At 33.3% G+C, this 26,653-nt stretch overlaps 2 protein-coding genes across 10 annotated transcripts in view; both read right to left on the reverse strand.

Annotated features, from left to right (window-relative positions):
• Positions 1-26,653, reverse strand: part of LOC114330332 (protein unc-13 homolog 4B) — a 136,197-nt gene that overhangs the window by 27,460 nt on the left and 82,084 nt on the right. For 8 of the 9 annotated variants that reach the window (XM_028279657.2, XM_028279687.2, XM_028279677.2 and 5 more), the window contains one exon: positions 16,396-16,660. In XM_028279657.2, the coding sequence (XP_028135458.2) occupies positions 16,396-16,660 (265 nt within the window). Of the gene's footprint in view, positions 1-2,527; positions 2,859-16,395; positions 16,661-26,653 lie in introns of those variants that run through there. The other variant, XM_028279695.2, reaches the window with a different exon arrangement.
• LOC114330366 (3-sulfolactaldehyde dehydrogenase) lies at positions 19,011-26,378 on the reverse strand. Its single transcript, XM_028279707.2, has 2 exons — positions 25,712-26,378; positions 19,011-23,317 (listed from the first exon to the last, which is right to left on the reverse strand). Exons 1-2 carry the CDS (start codon positions 26,193-26,195, stop codon positions 22,293-22,295), a joined length of 1,509 nt encoding a protein of 502 aa, XP_028135508.2. The 5' UTR covers positions 26,196-26,378; the 3' UTR covers positions 19,011-22,292.

Consider the following 26,653-nt stretch of genomic DNA (forward strand, 5'->3'; position numbering starts at 1 on the left):
CCCATCTGTTCAGCTGGTAAATTCCAACAGAAAAATGGACCTAGTTACTCAAAGAAGTAACGACCAATATAAAAATAAAATAAAAATTCAACTGAATGCAACTGAATAAAAATGGAATTTTTATTTTATTTTTATATTGGTCGTTACTTCTTTGAGTAACTAGGTCCATTTTTCTGTTGGAATTTACCAGCTGAACAGACGGGGTCGTGAATTGTAAGTTTTTTAATTCTCTCTTGTCTTCTTTGCTTCAGCATCCATCTAGCTTGCAAATTTTAGAAGCCTTGGAGGTGTTACCAAGAAATTGGACCAATAAGTTTTCAATTTAAAAATCTTTTAGTAATATTTTAATATTTTAAAATATTACTAATATTGCTATTAGGATTGAAAACTACTTCATCTTTCAATAGCCAGATGACGCTAGTCACCTAGTCCATTCACGTCAGTTGCGGTGTGGGCGATAAACTCTCGGTGTTGGTCAATTGGAGTATGGAGTAGCAGGCCTACGTTCTCTCCGATGAGACTCCAACAAGAGTCGAAAATCGTCGATTCAGAGGGCTGGACTGAGCTACGTATTCTAATTGAAAAATAAGATTGTTTTGCCTTCGCATTGCAACTGAATAAAAATGGAATTTTTATTTTATTTTTACAGAATCATATTTTGTACGACGATACTTTTCTTTAAGTCGCGATATTTTGCCTTATAATATGTTTCCTAGAAGCAGCAGAGAATTGTAAATTGAAAGCCAAGTCATACAACAAACTTTGACAATACCCAAGAAAAGTGCGAAGTCTTCTCTTTCTTCTTCGGCCTGTTTGCATCCACTCCTGGACAAAGGTCTCCTTTATCCAGGAGTGCTTACCATCCTGTTAAACAAGAGGGATTGCAGGATTGCACAAAGGTTATACCAAAGCGGACACTTACCGAAAAGTGTAATGAATACAATGAAGCCCTTCATTTAACATTTGTGGATTGCAAGAAGGCATTCGATTCCATAGAACTCTGGGTCGTATTAGAAGGAATGAATAACGCAAGGATTGATTCCAGATATAGAATATTCCTAAAATACATACATGACAATGCAACTATGCAAATAAGCGTAGTAAAAGGGTCTAACAACAAGCAAAATAAGAACAAAAAGATGAGCAGACAGGGAGATACTATCTCCCAAATATCTCTTTAAGTCATCTAAGATTTTCCGATCACATAATACTCATAAGCAACAATACAGAGGAACTAATCTACATGCTAAAGGAATTTAAAAAATAATATTCGAAAATCGATTTAAAAATGAATTTGAATAAAACAAAAATGATGACTCACTTTTGAAATCAAAATATCACAACAGATTTAAATGGAAGTGAGATCAAAAGTGTCGAAAAGTATATAGTGAGGCTTCGTCTTCTTCATCAATCATTTTCAATCTACTCCTGAATGTAGGTCTTTCCCAATTGTTTCCATCTTTCTCTATCTTGCGCCAATCGAATTCACTGCTCACATGTTTTCCTGCCACTGCTCTTATATCGTCTAACCATCTCTCTTGACGTCTTCCCATGCTTCTTGTTATACTCCTTGGTCTCCATTCTAGGAAACCAAGGAAGCCGACACACTAGGCAGACAGAATCAGACGGCAGAGATAACTAGAAGAATCCGAATGACTTGGACAGCAGTAAGAAGACTCAGTGTTATGTTGAAAAAGAAGAAAGATACTAATAAATCTAAAGAAAAGGGTATTCAACAGTTGTATTCTACCAGTTATGACCTATGGAATGGAGACCAAAAAGGGCCATCGAACGAGCTATGTTAGCAGTTTCTCTGAGAGAACATAATATGCGAAATGAGGACGTATGAAGCAGAACCAAGGTGGAAGATATTGGGTAGGACACGTGGTACGACAAAACATCGAAAGGTGGACGAGAAACATTGTACATTGGCACGCGAGCACAGTCTTAGTAGAGGAAGACCACAAAAACGATGGCTAGGCTAGACGACATCAAAGCAAAAATGGGGAGAAACTGGCACCAAATAACTGTAAACAGATAAGAATGAAGAACTCATGGGGAGGAATTTGTTCAGGAGTAGATGCAAACAGGTTGAAGACGAAGAAGAGACTTAAAAAGTACACTAAAATATTGAAGAAAAAATGAAGTAATTCGAGGCTCTTAAAATCTGAGTTACATGACCTAGCAGCTTCAAGAAGAATAAAAATAGGTTGCCAGAGATATGTGGAAAATGTTGAGTGAAGGTGGTAGTGAAAACTATATCTAATATCTTTCAATACACACCCTACAATTTTAAAGTAATTAAAATCAAGACGGGAATACGATTGAAAAAATAGGAAATGAATAAGGAAAGGAGCATCAGTAACTCAGAGCAACAGTTTAAATAATAATAGTTTAAAGTAAAACCGCAAAATGCATTTTTTTAATTGCCCAATTGTTCATTAATGAGTTTCCGAAAGAAAAGACTTGTTTTCATCATAAGTACATACAATTTCGTTTTCAAAACTATTTTGGAAAAAAAACTCACAGTCATATTGGCCAGGTACATATTAGTCTGTCTCTGTAACTCCTCCTTCTTCATCCCTCTAAACTGATTCCTCGTCAAGGTTTGCGTCGGGCCCTTCTTCCTCATCCTAGGAAACGTCATCTTAGCACCACCACTGTCAGAAACTAAGTTTATTTCAGAATAGCACGGCCGCATCAACATTTTAAATTTTCTTCGTCAAAATTTTTTTTTTATTTTAAAAAAGTTTATTTTTTTCCACTTGGCCGATATGAGGACGTGTTACCGATAAAAAAAACCATGACAAAAAAGTTCCGAGGACTCGCTAGTTGAGAGAGGGTAGGCAGGACGTGTCTGATCGAACTGCTGAGATTTTAGCAAATGTGCCAAAATCTATTCTGGTAGAACGCAACGTAAGAAATTTTCACTTGGTAAAGGTTTTATTTACGTGGAAGATTTTGTTTATCAACGGCAACGATGGTGATTATTACATCCTACGGGAGGATTTGTGTTAATTGGGGTATCGGAAATAGTTTTAGGTTTGGTACAGGAAGGAGTTATACGGGGGGCGAGCGATAATTTCGGATTTCTATAAGATAAAAATCTGCATTGATTTATTTTATATGTTTTGGGGATTTACGGTTAATCATAATAAAAAGTTTGGGTATGCTTTATCTGTAGGTAGAAACTTTTCAGTATGATTTTGGAATATAGGTATACTGGTATACATATTTACGTAAAAGGACAAAACTAACCGAAAAGGCATAAACATAAACGGAGAAAAGCTTAGTCATCTGAGGTTGTGCTAATAGCTGATAGGATGGATGAGACCATATATCTTTCAAATCAGCCCTACGTTGCCTCGCTAAAAGGGGGGATTGAAAATAAATATATCTAAAAAAGAGATGAAGACAAATCTTGTAGTCAGCAAAGATATAAATGTGTAGGACAAGACCCATAAACAAGAAAATTTCCTATAAATACCTAGGTCACAAAAGGAGATTCGCAAAGGAAAAAGTAACCAAACCGTTGAGCTTCTCCGTCGTATAAGACTGATTTAAGTGGCCTTCGGTATGTTGAACCACATTTTCATATCGTCCTACATACCAGTATGTCTGAAAAGGAAAACCTTGAACCAGTGTCTTTTGCCAGTGTTGACTTACGGAGCGGAAACGTAGACCATGACAAAAAGACCAGTGCAAAAATCCGTGTGACTCAAAGGGTAATGGAGCGTGCTATGTTGGGCGTTTCACTGCAAGATAAGATCCCAAATCACCAACTACGACGAAAATCAGGAATAGATGATGCTGTAGAGAGAATAGCAACACTGAAGTGAAACTAGACAGATCACGTAGCTCGAATGGACAAAACGGATACTGAAATGGAGACCAAGAAGTGATGCCAACCGAAGCAGAGGTCGTCCATCAACACGTTGAACTGATTATCTAAAACGATGCCATAGGAATTGGATTAATTCAAGATCGAAACAGATGGAAAATTATGAGGGAGATCTAAGTCCAGCGGTGAACCAGCGAAGATTAAGTGATGATATATATGCTTTATCTCTATGCGGGGTACGCTTCCCTGATTATATTTTTCCATAAGTAGGTTTCTAGCTTGGAACATTAGAATTTCATTTCCCTTCACAGACACGTTCTGCCTAAACGTCTTCCACTAAGTCTCTTTTCGTCTTTCTCAACTAATTCTTTCAGAAATCTCGACGCTGAGCATGCCCGAACTTTTCCTTTTTTGTCATCTCATTCATCAGTTCCATTTTAATTTTTGCAACATGCTATCGTTATTCCCCTTTCCTCTTGCAAGGTCTCTTGCAAAAATAGGACTATAGGAAACATGGACGCCCATATAAAAATTTCCAGGGGGGCCAGACGTGAAGATTTTGCACATTTTGTACACCTTGAATAACAATATACAGTTTAAAACACAAGAAAAGCTAAACATAAAAGGGAAACGAAGAAGATCAAGCCATTCTAAAACGTGTACGAGATATAGAGAATGGAACCACGGCTAAATGGAAAAGATTAAGCAAGATGAGACATTGAATACTGTATAATGTATGCTATAATATACCGAATAGGTATGCTTAAATATATAATTACTATGTCTTTGTTATAATATTTAGAGACTGTTACTATTTTATTAAAGTTTGTACGATGATAACAGTCTGCATTCCAGAAATTATTGAAGCATCCCCCAGTTAACCATTTCTCAACGTCAGTCTGTTTCAAAGTTGCATTCATGATAGTGACGATGGTTATTAACTTATTAATATCAATTAACCCAAAACTCTACACATTTCAATTCGAAAACAAACCTTTTCATTATCCTCCCACTCAAACGAGATTGACTCTATTTTCGTCCATGTTCTTATTAACCCAATTTTATTTTTAAATTCCCGTTTTTGTAAAAATGCACCTCTCGTTAAGCCAGCGTATTAAGTGCGCTATTTTCAAATCTACTCGAAATATTATGCCCGATTTATTTTCGCCATCCATTATCTTGCCAACAAGTCATCAAATAGGAATGTTTTTGTGTCTATTAAGGTTTTATGCAAGATGGAGAAATGTCATAGGTGTAGAACCGGGCGAAATACCCATTCATTAATACGACGATTGGTATTTTTGGAACTAAACGTGATCAAATTTTATGCTGTCGCACCTGTACGGGGTTGCCCCATCGTTGGAATAATAGAAGAATATAGGGAAATATTGAACTTACTACAATTTTAATATATACATCTATGTGGTTCCATTTTGTTTACATATATTGTCAATGGCTCTTCTTACATTACCGCTCCAGTTTCCTAGGGTTCAGTTTCATAAACATAAAATATCGAATGAGAATAAGCATAATCTAAATGTTTATTGACACAGCCAAATTGTCTCGAGTTAAAGCAATCGCTGTCTTTCTTTTTAATTCGTTTTCTTTGTACCGCTCATAATAATTTTAAAAGAATAACTTGTCATGACAGACCTTTTTTACGTGTTAGTAAATAACTCTGATATCCCTCCGCGAAGATCTTAAGATCCATCTGTTACGAAGAACTTTGGATTCGGTTGATACCTCGCTTTATTTTAGTAACTATAACGTTTCGTTGTTACTGACCCATGACCCTTTAATTTTGAGATCCTGATCAGTTGGATATTTCTGAATATTCGGCTCTTTGACTCGGGTCAGTCCTGAATTCTTCATCTCTAGTGTAATTTGCTTTTCATTAGAAATCAGCCTTTCATTAAATTGCGATGAGGAACATGTTAAAGAATAAAACCATCTATTTTCTTTTATTTTCAAACTTAAATTGTGGCTTCTCCCCAAATAATATAGAAACTAACCAAGTTTTTAGAAGCCAGATGCATACAAGGCCTGTAGCGCTAGTGGTATTGTACCTATATATTAGTTAATGCCTTTGAGTATTAGTAGCTTCAAAAACAAAATGTTCCTTTGTTGTTTATTCTACTGGTTGGGTCGTTGCAAAAGTATTACGAACACATTTTTCGTGTTTTACCTACAACTGTCTTCAATTTTGGATTATTTTTGAGTATTTTAGTTGGAAAGTCTTTCGTTTTTCATCCTGTCAACATGCCGTTTCCAATTATCTTTATAATCAGCTATCTTGTTGTTTATACAGTAAATATTGAGTTCAGTTACGTACACTCAACCAAACTTATATAGAATCAATATGTATTTGAAATCTGCAGCTTTTGGAAGCTATAGGTGTAAGTATTTTAATTGAACCGATAAGAAGAAGAGCTGCTGTGCCCAAGGACTACCTAGCAGGAGAAAGTTACGGGATCCCGAGTTAACTAGGCAGCACAAGATTGATCACTAAAGCTCGGATTTATAGGCAACAAAAATTGAAGAAAAAGGCTTTTATTAAAAAAGGCAGGAATATTAACATTTAGGCAAAATATAGGCAATAAAGGAATATAACTTATTATTTATTGTACAAAGTGAACTAACGTAATATTAACTTAAGGCAGGTATATTTACACATCATAATCATAACATTAGTATAAATAAACTAGTAACTAAATAACTGTTAATTAATAATTAAACATTGTAACCACTTAAAATTTTATCATTAATAGAAACAACTAAATGTTTTTCAATATTTTCGGTCTTAAAACTATGTCTTCGATCACTTAAAATTAATTTGTACATTGAAAACGAACGTTCGACATCGACATATGTAATTGGCGCATATTTCAGAGCGGATAATAAATCTGGCATAATTTGTAATTCCTCGGAAAATGTCCCATTCAAAACTTTAGCAACATTAGATAAAAACGAAAAACCTTCATTCTTGTCGAAAACATATTTCATTTTTTTTTTAAATAATTGACCGTTACTTCCAGGTGCCGATTTAATTTTCGTCTTTAAATTATCTATTAATTTTACCTGGGTACTACATGGGTAGTACCATGAAATTTTAAAAAAGGCACAAATAGGCGGAATTTACGAAAAAAGGCAAAAAATGCAAAAAACAATTATAATAGGCAAAATAGGCAAAAAAAGGCATTTTGCCTATAATCCGAGCTTTATTGATCACGTAAATTGGTGTCTTCAACAACAAGACTGGAGCATTGGAAATTGGAAAAGTGTGCTATTTTCAAACGAAAGTAGGATATGTAAAATCAGATGATAAACGAATTCGTGTATTTAGAGGGCGAGGAAGACAAGTAAGAACGGAAACTACCAGATTTGTTCACAAGTATAAAAGAGGAAGGATCATGTTCTGGTTAGGAGTTATGATTGGTACAAAAAATTCTTTAATTTTCATCCAACCCACTTTAATAGTTCGCAGGTATGTTGATTTAGCTTTGATTCGCTTAAAATAATAAAAAATATCAGATGATTCCATATAAGTTTGGTTGAGTGTATATTTTCATTTGATATTTTTATTGTACTCCCGGATCATTATGCTTTATTTCTTTCTTTCTCAATTATTCATGTCTAAACTGTTTTCAGCTCACATTTGAGTGGTGTCAAAAGTTTGGGACAAACTGTACACATAAAACTAAATGCGTTGTATAATTATCTATAATATGATACTAGAGATAACAATAGAAAATATGAATTATAACCAAAATAAATCGTTAAAAAAATATGGGTCAGTTGGTTAAGGTTAAAAACGACTTATATAACATTGAATAGAAATGCCAAGTTTAAGAACAAAGTCTATTTTTTTCGATCACCTCTTTATAAATAGCTCTTTCCGACTAGTAAACCATTATATTTTACATAGTTCTATTTTTTCTTTCGGTGAACTACTAACTGAGGTGTATACACTGACGTTAATATCGTAAACATATCAAAAATTGTTATAGCAGTTAATTTTGAATGAATAAACGTGTTGTGGAAATTTCAATCTTGGTTTTATTAATTAAGAAAATGTAAACAGCGAATCATGAATGACGCGAGCGAGGAAATAATTATTTCCAGATGAGCGATGTGTGGAGTGTGGGCATTGATTTCGAAAATGTCTTCATCATTTTTAAATGCTAATCCTCCACGAATCTTATCTCACGATTATCTTTTTAAAGTACTGTTGAATCAGTGTAAAGATTTATATTTTTTGAATGCAACCTGTTCTTTTTCTTTAAGTGCCGATTCCCAATCGGAGGTTGATACAGCCTTTGCTCCATTCATTTTAATATTGTTGTTCTGAAGCTATTTCCGTGTGGCATTTTTATGATTAACTATTTAGATGGGAAATAAGCCACAATTAAATTGAAAAAATAATTTTATTAACGTTTCGAAGCCCAAATCGGGTTTCGTTGTCAAAATACAAAATATTATTAAAATAAACAAAAATGTTGTTGCTAAGTAAAAAAAAATCTAATTTATTTAATCTTATTCATTTATACTGGCCATTCAGACGTATATTATACATGTTAAAGTAGAAGACTTTAAAATAATATCCATAGTAAATCACGAGGGAAAACCAGGAAAAAACCTCGTGGTACTATCCCGACATCTAATACTAATACCAAATTCTGACTTTAATATGTTTAAATTATAAATAATATTAATAATACATAGATATACAATAAGTAATACTAAAATATAAAATTTGTACTAACTCGATATGTTATTGACTTACTAATCGTGGTATTTTCTTTCTATTGACTTCCTCTTTCAATATGGGTAACCAGATCCTACTGCATTCTACCAAGGAATTTGCGACACAATTGGTTTCATTTAGCATAATTAGAGCCGCTTCTTTGATTTTTCTCTTTTTACTATTTGATTCTTTCAGAACTATACTTGAATCTCTCCACTGACCTCTATGTTCGTTATCCCATGCGTGTTGACATATTTGAGATCTATCGAATTCTCTATTTTTAATATAAGACTGATGTTCATTTATTCTAACATTTAATGGTCTTGATGTTTCACCTAAATAAAATTGTTCGCATTCACAAAGTATTTTATAAATGCAATTCTTTGTTCTTTCTTGTTCATTGTTAGGTTTAGTTTTAGATAGAATAGATCTCAATGTATTTGTTGTTTTGAATGCTGTTGAAATGTTGAATTTATTTCCAATTGTTTTGTTTCTCGGATAGTCCTTTTATATATGGTATCGATATTTTCCTCGTATTCTTTCTTGTGAATGTTGTAGGATCCCGTTCTAAGTTGTTCTGTTCCATTCGATCCAATCTTGACAATTCCTTATTTATAAACGATAAAGGATAATCATTTTTGAATAAAACAGATGTTAACAATTGTTTTTCTTCTAAAAATGAATTTTCGTTAGAACAAGTAATTTTGGCTCTATCATATAAGGATTTAATGATTCCCTTTTGAACGTTGATGTTGTGATTTGATTTGTAATTGAGATATCTGTTGGTGTGTGTTGGTTTTCTATACACTTGAGTCTCATATCCAGTATTATTCTTTGAGACTAAAACATCGAGGAAAGGCAAACTGTTATTGTATTCCTTTTCCATTGTAAATTTTATTGTCTCTTCTTGATCGTTTATAATATTCAGGAATGTATCCAACAATTCTGATCTATGAGACCATATTGAAAACACATCATCTACATATCTCCACCATACTTTGGGTTTTAAATTTTGTTTAGAAATGATATTAGTTTCGAAATCCTCCATAAATATATTAGTCAATAATGGAGATAAAGAAGAGCCCATTGAGAGAATTTTACTATCATCGTTGCATTTGATTGTCTTTTTAAAGGCAGATCACATGCTATGATTTTTTTGTGACGGATATTCTTGATTTTGGATTGATTTCATGTAATCGAATGAACTATCTTTTAGTAAAGTCGTACCAGGAACGCAACTTATAAATATTGGCGATATCATTTTAAAGTCTTCTACTTTAAAATGTATAATATACGTCTGAGTTGCCAATATAAATGAGTCAGATTAAATAAATTATTAGAAGAATTTTTTTACTTAGCAACAACATTTTTGTTTATTTTAATAGTATTTTGTATTTTGACAACGAAACCCGATTTGGGCTTCGAAACGTTAATAAAATTATTTTTTTAAATGTAATTGTGGCTTATTTCCCATCTAAATAGTTATTCATTTTAATATATTTGCTATCATTTGTTATGTCTCTTCTCATTTCCATATATTGCGTTTTTATGTTTGGTTTATTGTTAGTCCATATCTTTTCTCTTCTTTAAAGGACATCGCACACATCTTATGGAAAATATAATGTCACTCAAATCCAATAAAATTTATACGAATAGATTCGTTTTAAATTAACGGTCAAATCTTATCATTGCGCCAACTCTATATTTTCAATAATAAGAGCAGAAATTGATATAAATAAATCTGAAATCAAATGGGTACGTGCATAAGTTAGAGAGAGAAAAAATATTTTAAAACACCCAAATTGTCGGTACTCCATAAATCAGCAGATTAGTTTCACTAATCCGCTTAGGCCCAGCGGGGGTTTTAAGCTCTTTTGAATAGCACCCAGAGCAATAGTGATGGTAACTGACACTTTTACTGACTCAAAAAATGTGATTTCGATAAACTTTAATTGCAATTTGCGCCGTAATTATACGTAATTAAGAGTTGGCGCAATGATAAGATTTGACCGTTACTTTAAAACGAATCTATTCGTATAAGTTTTATTGAATTTGAGTGACATTATATTTTCCATAAGATGTGTGCGATGTCCTTTCTGGAAAACTTTTTCTAGATGTTTTTTCGTTCTCGCTAGTAACACCACATCATACGCATACGCTATGCACTGTTCCTTGCTGTTGGAGATAGTCCTGTTCGTACTCATATGTTGCTATGGGTGGAGCGTGTGACTAATGTTGACGTCCTACGTAGAATGAGCAAAAAATGCGAGATTATTAACATAATCACAAAGCGCAGATTTGAATATATTGGCCATAATATGAGGAATAGACAGAGATATGGCTCATTCTTCAGGACAAGGTATTTGGAAAAAGTGGACTAGAAATAAGAAGGATATCTTAGCTTCAAAACCTGAGAAACTGGTTCAATACATCTACAATCGGACTATTCCGAATAACAGCAAGTAATGTGAGGATAGCCGTGCTGATCGCCAATATCCGGAACGGATAGGCACCATAAGTAGAAATGTTGCTATCACTTCTTCAGTTGTACAAGTTGGACGACAAAGCGTATCATTTGTGGGCCGTTTAAATCTTGTTATCTTTTAGGATTGACAACATTTTACGACCATTTTTGGTACCCCTTAACCATTTATATTATATTTCACTCAAATTCCCAAAATCCCTCTGTAAAATCCAATACATACAGCCTCAAAACGCCAGATATACTCAACATATAAAAATCCCCATAAAATTACTTAATCTTTCAAATATTTGCATTTACTTTTAGAAAACCAGATGTGAAAGCATTTTACGAGATAACGATTTTATAGCCTTATAAAATTCATATCCACTTCATAATAAATAACTCGGGAATTGGATTAAACACATAAACCTCCTAGATTTAATAAAAAAAAACAATATTAGACCAAAATAGATTTTGGAGTAAAACGAGGGATGCTAAAAGTTTTCAAGAGCATTCATTGAAAATAGAAATATATAAAATATTAATAACACAAGATATTCAGATAATACCGTGATTATATCAAGCTCTGCTGAACTCCAACTATTACTAAACAAGACAGTTTCTCTGAAAAATACAGACTAAAAATGAATATAAAATAAACTAGTTACATAATAAAGAAAACAAATATACAAACCAACATACATTTGGGAGATGTACCGATAGAAAGGGTTGAGAAATACAAATACAGGAAAGAAATAGCAAGAAATGCGTTTGTAAAAATGAAAACAATTCTCTGCAATAAACACCTTAGATTAGAACTGAGAGTAGGGCCAGCACATACGGTGAAACGCAAATGTAACGAAACTGCAACTCTCAGTTACTTTTGAGTTTTATTTGAGTTTCTGCCAAAGAAGCCTATGAGAGACCACACATGATGCAACTATTTTGACCGTTTCAAACCGACGGTTTGAAACGCATACAGATCAGTTTCATTGAAACCGGTGTGCAGGAAACTCATGTTTGCGTTTCATCGGATTTAGCGTCTTTGTGGGTACAACAAAATGGAATATTAATAGGAATCCTATCGAATTCTACAGAATACCCTTATGTGAAACGAGACATGAATTTTGAAAACTTAGTGTGAATGCGTTGCATGCCTAAAAATGACTTAGCTCATTTAATGTTTAATTATATAAGTAATAATATTGAAAAGCATTATATTTGATAAAGGCATTTTATATTTAATAAATGCATTTGGGTTTCGTCGTTTCATTATATTTGATTTTATCATTTCATCATTCTTATTTTAATCATTGATATAAATAAATATTTTAAAATGCATAGTATTATTAAAATACTAAGTGTTATTATTAGCCTTTCTTGAGAACTCACATATTCCTCCATATTAGTACAGTGTTTCTACAACTGAAATGTCATTATTTCAACAAGTTCAAGATATGCAGTTTTGCTCATACGATAACAATCTATGAATTTTCTATCAGTTTTTTGTATTTCTTTGGCAGCCACAGACATACAACTGATATTCTTCATTCTTCTCAATGTACAATGTAGGGATGTATCCACACAGTTCTTCTTTTGCGTCATTTCTTTGTCGAAGATATAAATTCATAACCATCAACCACCACTGCTTCATCTCTTGAACAAGACATTTTACAGACGTCTATTCTCACAGAAAACTGAAATAATTGTGAGGTTTGGGGTTGCGACGTGTGTGGTAAACTATTGAAACAAGTTTCAAACTAATAATTTCAGAAGGGTTTCGTTGTAGTTTCGTTTCACCGTATGTACGTGTTTTCGATACTGCAATATGATCTTGAAAGCTGGACATTGAAGCAAGAACACATAAATAAGCTACAGTCATTTGAATTGGAGTGCTACAGAAGCATGCTTAGAATAATATGGACACAGAAGAAAACGAACACAGAAGTATTGCGAGAAATGGGCAAAGAATAAGAAATAATAAACAAAATAAAAATAAGAAAGTTACAATATCTGGGAGAGGTAATGAGGGGACAGCGATATGAAATGCTAAGATTGATAATACAGGCAAATATAAGAAGAGGAAGGAATAGGTATAAGAAGAAAGAGGGTGTAATGGTTGAAAAATTTAAGTGACTGATTTAAATTCAGTTCTATAGAACTCTTCAGAGCAGCGGTAGATAGAGTAAAGATAGTGATGACGATAATCAACCTCCGATTGGGAGTCGACACTTAAAGAAGAAGGTGTACTAATAGTGCGATTCCTCCTTTGGCTCTGGTTTCTTTCGCAACATCACTGTAGAATATTAATCTACTTATCTAACATAACTTTTTCTTTGTCTCTTGAAGTGCACAGATACCAAGATTCTTCTGTTTACGCTTTTTGGTCATTTCTTGTTTTTTTTTTAAAAGAAAGATGTTTTTTTTAACAATTAAAATTTATTCACATTATATTCTAAAAAAAATTCATTAATATTAATATTCAAAAATCATCTATATTCTAAAAAATTGCAAAAAAAAACGACCTTAAGGTACAATTCCGACAACGACTGCAGACGGCAGTTACAGTTGTTACCATGACAGACGTCATTATTATTCACTAATAATTTGTATAATTATTAGCAACTGACGTTCTGCCGGACAGCAATTGCAGTTATATGTCGGAATCAGTCTCATACACATTAATAGTGCAAAGTAGTGACGTCTGTCCCAGCGACAACTGCAACTGACGTCTGCAGTTGCCGTCTGCAGTCGTTGTCGGAATCGTACCTTCACTCTTAATGAAATAGGATTTAAGGTTTATTAATATTCTTTATGAGTAGCTTATAATGAATGTCAATTACACAGCAATGCAAAAATTAGCATCCTTAGAAGGAGGTGCCATCTAAATGTGTAAGTATTTGAGTAGGAAGTTCCAGTGATGATATTTCTAACTAAACAATAATTTAAAATAGCCACTCATTATTCAACTATTAATCATATTTATTAATTTGTTTATTGGTTGAATATGTGACATGTAGATTAAATCACTGACTTAACGATTAGTCATAAAATTCTAACAGGTGGTTTGGTTTTCCATCAACAGTTTTCCAAAAGTATTACAAAATAGCTACAGACCTTTATATTGTATCATTGTATTGTATTAACAAAATTATATTTGTGATCATCCCCACCAACATAACTTTATTTACAGCAGCTCGGAACAGTTGCAATGATGATATTTTGGCATACTTGGAACTGTTTTCTGTATTTTTCATTGTTGCATTCATTCACCCAGTCTACTTGGCTTTTTGCTTCTCTTTAATTTAGTTCGTATTATAATCTGAAGAACAGTTTCTCATAGAATGACTAAAATATACCATTTATATATATATATATATATATATATATATATATTTAAAAGGTATACGTCATTTAAAACAACACGAGGACTATTGCAAGCTGCTCTACATCACATAATTTCTTTTAAATACTTTTGTATTAGAAACAATAATTGTAAGATAAAGCGGAAAAAAAACAGTAGGTACTATTAACCAAAAGCCACCCGTTTTTAGCAGATGCAAATGATGTCATGCTACTGAAACGGGGCAAAAAAGAACTGGAACAGATTGTTAAGGGACTAATTGACACAGCAAAGGAATAGGTTATATGGAATATATGGAACTAAAAAATAATAAGAGAGCAAGAAATTTAAATTCTCTGTACGAAGTCCTCAAAGAACTTCAAGTATAATAATAATATGTTATAAGAACACGAAGCAAATTATATATAAGGTAACTATAACAGATTATAGTTATAAAAGGCAGATTTCGAGCATATAGTTTAATCAAATCTTGCCCAAGTATACTTTCGCTAACTTAGCATCATCAGGGGCATTTCGTCAAAACAGGAATATATCCCAGCAAAATGTAGACAAAGAGATCAAAAATTAATTAAAATGTGCCGGATACTACATCTTGGCAATGAAAATGTAAGAACCGAGGAAAAGGTTCGACTTGGGCTATAGCGCCATAGGATAGAGAAGTAAACGAAGACTACAACGATTGGAGCATTTAAATGAAATAGAAATGAGAGACAGGTAAAAGATATTGCATGGAGGAAACCTGACCTAAAACGGAGAAAAGGAAAGCCTAGGAGAAGACTTCTAGAGATGATTGCGGATGATTTAAAACAGAAGAAAATTAGAAATTGGAAAGAAAAAGTTAATGACCGAAGAGATTAAAGGAAGGTAATATTCAGCTAAGGGCCTGAATATCTTAAAAAGGAAGATCCTACCCTCTAATGGACCTCAAGATGTAATATTTATAACCTTGAAATATTGAATAGGAAATTATTACGCCAGATAAAGGAATGACATAAACTGAAAACAGATGGTAACGAAAAAACAAACAACTACCTAATGAAATTGTACAGCGACATTTTAAAAAAGACTAAAAAATTATAAGCCGCGTTGGAACAGTTTAATAACATTTTACTAAATTTTTTTAGCAGAATTATAAAAGTCCCGAATTTAAGCTTAATGTTGAGCATATCATGCCAAATACTACTTTAATGCACTATTCTATCTAATAAGTTGTAATGTATGTTTATATTATACTAGTCAGTTAGTCATCCGTACTCTAAATTAAATCGTTGGCAATAGAAAACCAATTAACATTTTCAGCTTCTACTTTTCTTATTATATTTTTTATGTCTAATGAGTATTTTGACTTGATGCTATACACGCTATCGTTAACATACCTAACATTGACATGTCATTCTAATGATAGATGTCGGCATCTACTTTTGTACTAACTTCTATTGATTAATACGGGGGTCGTTGAATAAGTTGTAAAATTGTACCATTGAATGGATAAAGACACAGTTAGTTTTTTAACTCAACGTTAAGCCAATCGTGAGAACGTTGATATTCATGAAAAGGAACATTTTTAATCTTTGTATTCCAACTCTGTTGTTTACTTTTGTTGTTTTTTAATTCATATATTTGAGTGGAATGTTATCAAATAAAATAAGAAAATGAAACATCTCTTTTAGATCTTTTAAATCGCCGACATGGTCCTTCGAAACCGGATCTATGTGTAAGACATAAAAGAGGAGGAAGAAAAAGTCTCATCAAATAATATTGTAGCGAAGTGTAGGACATAGATTCATATTTGTTACTACTACTATCAGCAAAATAACTTGTCACTATTATAAAAAAAAAATAGCCTTACACCTAAAGGTAGAAAGGCTTAGGACTAAGTAAGTAAGTGTTATAAAAATTATAGCCGAAAGGAAAAACTGTTTGCTAAAAACATTTCACATTTTTTTGTTTTATTAAAAATGAGGGAAAAAAACAATACTCACATTCAATGCTGTCGCTATAAGATCAGTCTGATCTTTCTCGGTCTCGTTTTCTGAATCAGTTGAAGCGACTGACACTTCGTCGCTTTCGACCGTCGGCAACGGTTGGTCGCTGTCGCTTTCTTCTTCTAATTTATCCGGGGAAATCTCCGCAGCGGCTTCGGCTACTTTTTGTTTTTCGATCTGCTCCTGCGCTACAACGAGCTCGGCCTGTTCCCTGAAGAGGGAGCCAAATTTTTCGAAAAATCCACCGTCGACTTGTTGGATCCTGCGAAAAAAAAATTAGTGATAAATATTATGTTTATTTGAAATTAAGTAAAGTGCCCAAAAAATTACAGTGTGGAGACCACGACCAGACAGAAGTAGAGGTAGACCACCTACACGATGGACAGACGACATCAAAAGGGTTAGGTACTCGGAATTGGTTGTAGGAGGCCCAAGACCGACAAAACTGGAAGAAATTAGAGGAGGCCTATGTGCAACTTTGGATGCAGAAGGCTGGATGATGATGATGAGATTAAGCTACAATTAATGGTGCAAGTAAAAGACAGAAATGGAGTAGGTATTCTTTTAAACAACGAGTGGAAGGACCATCTTGTTAGAGTAACCAGGAGAAATGATAGGATAATGCATATCCAACTGAAAGTAGGAAATATCAACGTGAACATTACAAGTTTTCACAATGCTCCTTAGTATTTTATTTGGAATCACTGGATGATGTCTAAATTACTCTTATTAACACAACCCCACAGCGGGATGGCTTACACAGGTAGCCACAGATGGATTCTCTTCCCAATAGTCAATACATTTTTTTTATCCCAATTACTCCTGTTGTTAAGTTTGTTAATAGGGCTTTTCATCGATTGTCATTTGTTTCGAGCTTAGGACGTAGATATATTAATATTATGTGACACATGTCAGAAGCTCGAAACAAATGACTGTGAATGAAAAGCCCTATAGAGGCTTGTAGTTTTCTTGTTGCTTCTTCATGAACTTCACCTACGGTCAAGACGGCAGTATTATCAGCAAATGTAGCTATTGCTTTATGTTCTAATTTAGGGATATCACCAGTATATAAAAGCTACAGGATTGCTCATATCACAATACACTGTAGTAGGGGAGAGTTGGACAAAACCGGATAGGTTGATAAAACCGGGTACCCCTTAATTCTTCTAACTGTCTGCTGCTATCTATTAGACAATGTTAAAATTAGTGTCCCTTTACCACCAACAGTCGTGTGTATTCATTTCTACCTCATTTGAGTAATCTGTGCCGGAGCAGTAAGACCTCACCTGTTTTTTGATGCAGGAAACTCGATTTTTAAGGTAAGTTGATAGCTGTTTTCTCCTCTAATGAATAACTAATGGCAATTTCAAAATTTAATACATGTAAAATTTTGAATATTATATCATAATTTAAAAATTTAAATAACATTTAATGTCTTGTTTACGAGTTTGACAAAACCGGGTAATCCGAAAATCGACAAAACCGGGTACCCGATTTTATCAGACCTCTTATTACTTCCAGTTTCTGCAGTGGTTTTTTGCTTTTAGTTAACTACAACGTGTGGCTTCTTCTGTCAGAGGAAGCTAGTAGGAAAAATTTAAAAAAATCTCCAGCCGTAAAAAAATTAAAACTAAATGAACTGGACAAAAAAAAAAAAAGAAAAAACGTGGTAAAAAGGGCTGCACCAAAAACAAAATTTTGGAGAGTTTGGAGGAAGAAGATAATAATGACGATGCGTGTCTATATTACAATTAACTATTTTCAAATTATAATGCGAAGGAAGGCTGGATAAAATGTGTGTCTTGCACCAAATGGGCTTATGACGCCTGTAGTGCCTATGATGATGTAGAAGAAGTTTTTATTTCTGACTTCTGTTCATATATTTTCGATTTTTGTTCACATACTTTTAATAAATATTTTATTTTCTGCCCATTAGTATTTTTACATGGTAATTAAGTTACTACCCGGTTTTATCATACCGGTTGGACAAAACCGGGTATTTCGCAATATTTTCAAAAAATTAAAAATCTAAGAATATTCTTAAAAATTAGCATTGGCATATCAAACTTAAGTCATTTGAGAATATTTCAATCTGCAGCAAACATTTGCTACTCTCACATAGCAAAAGATACAGACGGTTTTTGGAGTGGTACCCGGTTTTGTCCAACTCTCCCCTACACATGTATTGATTTCTTTTTGACGTCGAGTAAGACAGCGAAGCAAACGTTCTTTTCTTCTAGTGACATCTATATTATATCTATTATTGTATATGTAGACTTGGTAGATAGTTGAATGCCTTTCTGGAAACTCAAATTGATGTGATGAAAGCCTTGATGATGTGTTAGAGCCTTAGCGACTAGGAGAGCTCTATTAGAGCATATTCAGCAATAGCTTCGAAATTACAGGTAGTAAGGAAATCGGCCTGTGTGATGATACTGTATTTGGTTACTTTCCAGGTTTAAGACCAGGGTTTCCAGGTTTTCATTATAACCTCTGCTACTTTCCATATCTTGGGGATTTATCTTAATCTGAACGAGGTATTTATAAGATATGCCAACTTTATTGTGGCTTTTTCTAGAGAGTTAAACAAATGTGAATAGAAAAAAACTCAATTGTATGTTTCATGTAGGTATATATTATCACTTTGGTTTACAACAACAAAAATCTTTAGATAATGATTTGTAAATACAACAATTATTTGCCCTAATGCACACTAACATAACAAACAAAAAGTTTGGAATAACCAGTATTGCTATCAACAAATTGAAGCTTATTTTAATCAGTTTAATTTATTAGTTTAAATAGGTGACAAACATTTTTTAAACGACTGTACACAACATTAACAAACAGGAAGAAAATTTAAACAATTTATTGCAAGACATTATTTTGTGAGTTCTACTGGGGAATTACTATAAAGGTACTATTTCGTAATTATAAATATTAATAGTTTTCTTTGAGGATAATGTAGTATTGGCTGCAAAAAAACACTAAAGAAAAGTGCACAATGGCATTTTTCTCTAAAACTAGCAAACTTATTCAAATGATAAACTTTTGTTTTTTAAAATACAATTGAAGGGTACAGGGAAAAAAGGAAGTACATATGTCACTTTTGTTGAATTTTTCAGGAGAGCATTTTCAAAGTTATAAGACTAATATTATTGATATGTTTTGATCGTATTTTTGATGTTTTTTCAAAATCATATGTTTGGAAAATTTACTCTGGGGAACACACGAAAACAATGTGTTTTTACTTATTTCTGCATGATTCACAACGGACATTCCCCCTAATTAACCGGTAACAATGTGGCATTCCTCCTTCTTCTCCTGTATAGGTATTTTATTATTAGTATTATCTCATGACACAACCCATTTTTAACCAGTGTTATTTACGTATAGTATAGTGCAGAATATAACCTATCTAATGGATTATTAAAACAAAAAATAAAAATTTCTGACATTCCCCTTTTTTCCCTGTACCCTTCAATTTGAAAAAGCTGTTCTTCTCCTTTAAGACTTATGTAGCTCCTTAAATGATTTTTAATTAAGACCCCTGGCGTTTCATGAGGGGTATTGGTTGCTTGTTTTTTTCCTATTAATCGACGTATTTACAAATTATTTGTACATACATCATTATCTTGCTGTAAAACCAGCTTGGCAGTAACTTATTTTTTCTCTGATAAATCTTTAAAATACATACAATACTTATTTTTCTCTGTGATTAGCACATTCCGCAAAGAAAACCACAAATATAAAAAGCTATAGACAAAGAGCTTTGACATTAAAAGTATCAATTGCTATTCGTAATACTTGATTAACATTGCTACTAGAAGTTACCATTTTGGAAGACATTGTTGGAAGACAATTTGAGTATATCACTACATTCTTACATCTAGAGGAATGACATAGGCAATTACTATAATATACAATTGTTACGCCTTTATACATGTTAAAAATTACAGTAACTGTTACATTAGGCCTTATAAAATAATAAATATGGCAACTTTACAAAGCAAATCTGCCTCGATTGTGTCGATCACATACAAAACATATTTTTTTCGCTACTATGCAGACAAATTTTACGTTACCCTTGTGTTACCTAACACTGTTAACCTGTGGCATGTTTAAGTTTAAGATTCATTGATATTCGGCTCAGAGGTGTGCTATTGTTCTAGGTGCGAAAGTCCATAAACAAGGGATCTACCTGTTTCATACAATGTTACCTTGTTTATGCAAATACAAATTTCGAACAATGGCACCCCACCGAGCTGAATATTAATTAATCTCTTAGATCGATTGTAGGACCATATTTATCAAGACTATACACAAAAAGGAACAAAAAAATTCATATAAAATATCAAACCCTGTTTTTACAGTACTCTCACATCGTTAATTAACATTATGTGCACCCTTATCGAAATTGTACGAGAATTCATAAATTTTAAGTTGTAAAATAGTAAAAGTTTATTAATTCTAGCTGATTGTTACTTGATATACAAAATATATATTGGTGAATGTCGCACTAAGAACTCACCCTGTATACTGAACCGATAAGTCAGAGTTGTGGTAAATCATATCATTGTTTATTTACAACTTACACCAACGATGTCATCACTTAACGGTAATTCAATGAGTTTACGTATATTGGTAGCAGTTTTACCAAATCATATCGTAAAAAAATGTGTGACCACATAAAAAATAACGTGAATATTACGTGAAAATCACGTAAAAACTCTAAGAATTGTTCTCACTATGATTATAGACGTCTAAATAGATAATTTACTAACTATTTGAGGATATATCCAGTTCTTGCCCCAAATGGTCATTATTCAGCTTTGATGCTGGTAATAGTGGCTAACCAATACCGAATGAAAACAAATGCCGAGACCAAACAGATTTACATATAGGGCTAGTGACGCAGTCCAAGAGATTAAATCCCAACGTCTAAGGTGGGCTGGCCATGTCCATAGACTCCCTAACAACTGCATTACCAAGTTAATCTGGGAGGAATCCCCGACAGGAAGAAGACCATTAGGAAGATAACATATTATGGTCGCCTTTAAGAGCAATGGGGCTACTCACTACTTAATTCAACCATCATGGACGACCGTTCGAGATGGAAGCGAATTGTGCAGTCAGTCAACACCCATCCCGGGTTGTAGTGCTACGAAACAAAGAAGAACAAGAAGTACAACAAAAATATTAAGAATAGTAGATAAGGAAATAATGGACACATTTGAAACATGTTGCCTATTTAACATCGAATTTACAAGAATGTTGACCTTCTGATTACAATATAGAGACGCAAACGTTCCAGGGAAAATAGAAGAGAAATCGAACCCAACCACCAATCAGATGTATCGAGATAATGAAAAAACAATTAGAAATTCCGCATAAGTAATATGAGCAATCCCAAATGGAGAAAGATGTAAATTCTTACATCAAAAAGCATTAAGAACCATAGAAGAACAATCAATATACATTTATACTTGCTACTAATCTGCTAAAACTGAAACAGTTTTTAAAGATTATAAATTCTCGTACAGTTTTTATTTCATCGTAAACAATTACAATCCTAAGAATATGTTTCTACTTACAACAACCATTAACGCATTTACCGCTTGTTTCTTATTTTGATTCTTACAAATTTCATGTAGCAGTTAACGTGTTAAAGGCTGCTATGCTCTTTTTAACATTATTTGCTTCTTCTAACTATCGTCAATCTCAAGAAATAATTTATATACTTAAAAATAAAATTATAAATGAAAAATTTAGATAAAATGTTTTTAATTTTATAAAAATTAAAAACATTTAAATATGTTCTTAAGATTGTGTACACAGTAGATAAAAAGAATCCACTATGACGTAAGTGTCAAAGCAAACCTTTCAAATATTATCTACTGTAAGTTACCTATACAGGTATACTTTAGGTATGTATAATCTTCTGTCCCGTGATGTGACCCCTCTCTACCAATACCCGATTCCTTGATACCACCAAATGGTGCTTCTACAGCAGAAAGTAAACCATCGTTGATTCCGACCATACCTGCCTCCAAATTTTTGTTAACCCTAAAGATCTGGTTGACATCTTCAGAGAAAAAGTAAGCTGCAAGACCTCTTTCTGAATTATTAGCTATCTTTAAACTTTCTTCTTCTGTTTTAAACTTGACAATGCTAATAACGGGTCCGAATATTTCTTCGTGGTATACTTTCATTTTATCATTTACATCGGTTAATACAGTAGGTTCAAAAAATAGATTTCCTAGATTTGGCGCAGGTTTTCCTCCGGCCAAAACTGTAGCACCTTTTGATATCGCATCATTTACCAATTCAGATACTTTCAGGAAATGGGTTTGGTTTATTAAAGGTCCTATGTTAATGCCACAATCAACTCCATTACCTACTTTCAAATTTTTCGTCTGTTCCACTAATTTACTTATGAACCTGTCATAAATCTCATCCTGAATCAAAAATCTATTTGAGGCTACACAAGCCTGTCCACAATTCCTGAATTTAGACATCATAGCACCTTCCACAGCTTTGTCAACATTGGCTGAATTGTATACTATGAAAGGGGCGTTTCCACCTAATTCGAGTCCCACTCTTTTGACTCCAGATGCGCATTGTTGATACAGAATCTTTCCCACCTGAGTAGAGCCTGTGAAAGAGATGCCCGCTACCAAAGGGCTTTGACATAACAGTTTACCTATAGCTGGGGCGTTTTGTCTATTGCTGGTAATGACGTTTATGACACCTTTTGGCATTCCTGCTTCTTCTGCAAGCTGCGCAAGTGCTAAGGCCGTCAATGGGGTGTCTTCTGCTGGTTTTATCACAACTGTACATCCAACTGCTAGAGCTGGACTCGCTTTTCTTGTGATCATTGCGTGGGGGAAATTCCATGGTGTTATCAGTGCAGCTACACCTAAAAATATAAAAACAAGTGAAATAGCTGTATACAGATTTACAGATACGTTTTGAGAACAATATCAAACACAAGTCAATTGCAAAAAATAATACACTAAGCGTCAAAATTAACGCACCACCTTAAAAGTGGGTCATTTTTGATGTGTCGTATTTCCTAAACCTGTTGTCCGATTTGAGTGATTTTTTTAATATGTTATAGCTTTATCACTCAAGAATATCGATGTAATAATATTGTTGCTAACCAGGTAAGTATCATTGTATACCGGGTGTAACAATGATAGTGTGTTTTTTCCTCAAAGTTCGGAACACCCTGTGGAATATTCCAGCGCATATAAAATATTGAAATTAAAACTCAACTGTAGCCTTAGGCTTTCTTAATATTTTTCTTTTTGATTCATTCGCTTATGTTGGATAATAAAAAAGTTAGGTACTTTAACAACTACCAACGTTCTTCAACAATACAGGGTGTTTCTAAATAAGTGCGACAAACTTTAAGGGGTAATTGTGCATGAAAAATAATGACCGTTTGCTTTATAAACATATGTCCGCAAATGCTTCGTTTCCGAGATAGGGGATGTTGAATTTTTTCTTACAAACTGACGATTTATTTATTGCTCTAAAACCGGTTGAGATATGCAAATGAAATTTGGTAGGTTTTAAGAGGTAGTTATTGCGCATTTTTTGACTTACAATTAAGAATTTTATATTCACCATTGCCGTGCATACGGGTAATATGACCCATATGCACGCCAATGGTAAGTATAAAATTCTTAGTTGTATGTCAAAAAATGCACAATAACTACCTCTTAAAACCTTTTAAATTTAATTTGTATACCTCAACCGGTTTTAGAGCAATAAATAAATAATCAGTTTGTAAGAAAAAATTCAACATCCCGTATCTCGAAGATGAAGCATTTGCGGACATATGTTTATAAAGCAAACGGTCATTATTTTTTCATGCAGAATTACCCTTTAAAGTTGGTCGCACTTACTTAGAAACACCCTGTATTGATGAAGAACGTTGCTAGTTGTTAAAGTAACTAACTTTTTTATTATCCAACATAAGCGAATGAATCCAAAAGCAAAAAATTAAGAAATTCTAAGGCTACAGTTTAATTTTAATTTCAATATTTTATATACGCTGGAATATTCCACAGGGTGTTTCGAACATTGAGAAAAAAACACACTAACATTGTTACACCCGGTATACAATGACACTTACCTGGTTAGCAACGATATTCTTGAATAATAAAGCTATAAAATACTAATAAAATCACTCAAATCGGACAACAGGTTTAGGAAATACCAGACATAAAAAATGTCCCATTTTTAAGGTGGTGCGTTAATTTTGGTGCTTAGTGTATTAATGAAGGATTCTGGATTTTCTACCTAACTCAGATAATAGAAAGAAAGATAGTACCTATGAAATAAAGAAATTCGTATGTTGTTCTTCAACCTATGATAAATCTACGATAGCATTCCATTTAAGAACCTATGGCAATCAATGGAAAGCTCAAATATTAATATAGAATTAATAAAAGTCGTCAAAGTACCTACTATACATACAGTCAACCTATAACAAGAATAAAAACAGGGACACAAATAACAATAGGATTTTTAACATCAAAGGGACTGAAGCAGGGATGTTGCCTTCCCACACTTTATTTAACATATACCTCGAAAGTGCTCTATAAAAATGGAAACAAAAATGTAGAGCAATGGGGATGCCACTCACCACAACTATGGTATATACGCACAACTTTGTAGACAGTCAAGTAATAGTAGCTCAAAACTATGGAGATTTAAATTATATAGCCAGAAAATTAATTGATGAGCATGATATAAGAGGTCTAGAAGTCAATAAAAAGAAAACTGAATAATTGTGCAGTGGAGGACAACAAAATTATCTCATATTAGACAACATAACCACTATAAAGCACTGCTATTTCACACAATGGAACATTAGTCAAAGCCATAAGAGAAAGAAATACAGCAGGTAGGAAAGTCATCACAATGTTAAACAAAAGCGTATGGGACTGATCAATCAGCAAAGAAAATAAAAAGAGGGTAAAATATGAGACTATAGTAAAAAGTATCACTTTATACACATGAGGTATGGACACTGAAAGAAAGACCAATTGCAACGTTGAGAGTAACTGAGAAGGATTCTTGGAGAAGAGCGGTAGGAAGATGCATAAGAGAAAGGATTACCAACAAACACATTAGAGAAATAATGGGAATCAAATGAACAACCACACATGACTAATCAACAAAACAACCTATCTGGTTCGGACATATACAAAAAATTGATGAACAACAAATACCAAAGGACTAAATTTGATTGAAATGTGTTCTTAAATAAAATAAAACAGTATAATAAAAAATTACTTACCAATAGGATAGTGCTCAATTAAAAACTTTTTCGATGGATTGGAACTTCCAATGATCTCTCCTCGAACATTCCTAGCTTGCTCAGAAAACCACTCAACAAAAGCATTCCCATAGTTCACTTCTCCTAGGGCTTCAGCAAGAGGCTTGCCAGACTCCGCAGTCATGATCTTAGCAAGTCTATCTTGATTCTTAACTAATAAATTGTACCAGTTTCTTAGCAAGGAAGATCGTTCTTTAGCTGTAGTGTTTTTCCATGATTGGAAAGCATTGGAAGCAGCCTCAATGGCTTGTTGTGCGTCAACCACATCCATATCTGGAACCCTATCAATAACGCTGCCATCCACTGGATTAATAACTTCAAACGTTTTGTTACTTACTGCAGAAACCCATTCTCCATTTATGTATGTTTTACCACTTAGATGCATTTGTCTCGATATTAAGTGAAATCTCACTATGTCACGCACTTTAACTCTTTGAAATAACATGTTTATATAATCTTCTATTCACGTGGTTTTAATTGAGCAATGAATATTTATCATAAATGTAAAAAATAAGTAACAAAACGACTAAGAACTAAGCAGGATGCACTTGCAGTCTCGACATTGAAATGTCAAATCATTTAAGATTTCAGGTTTGATTCTGATTCTGCGCAAAAAATTAAAAAAACATTGAATGTCTTTTAAATATTTACTCACCTCTATAAACACTGATATAATATTCAACAATGAAGATTTATAGCTCATTTAAATCACATTTCGTGAACTTTTGAACTTTTATTTTCTTTTGAAAATGTACTTCTCAAACATAACCTATTCTATTTTAATATTTTTATGTCAAATTCTTGCCGCCAAGTGTATATGCAACTTTTACCACGCTGAGCTGTTTTGTGTGTTGTCTACATGTTTACAGCTAAAGCAGCTAAATGTTGATAGTTATAGTCCAA

The sequence above is a fragment of the Diabrotica virgifera genome, chromosome 7 (genome assembly GCF_917563875.1).
Source record: "Diabrotica virgifera virgifera chromosome 7, PGI_DIABVI_V3a".
NCBI lineage: Eukaryota > Metazoa > Arthropoda > Insecta > Coleoptera > Chrysomelidae > Diabrotica > Diabrotica virgifera.

Excerpts from the sequence above, each read along its gene's own strand:
- LOC114330366 (XM_028279707.2), bottom strand. The coding sequence starts at position 26,195 with ATGTTATTTCAAAGAGTTAAAGTGCGTGACATAGTGAGATTTCACTTA. Across the intron at positions 23,318-25,711 it reads AATTGAGCACTATCCTATTG|GTGTAGCTGCACTGATAACA; the intron begins GTAAGTAATTTT and ends TTATATTTTTAG.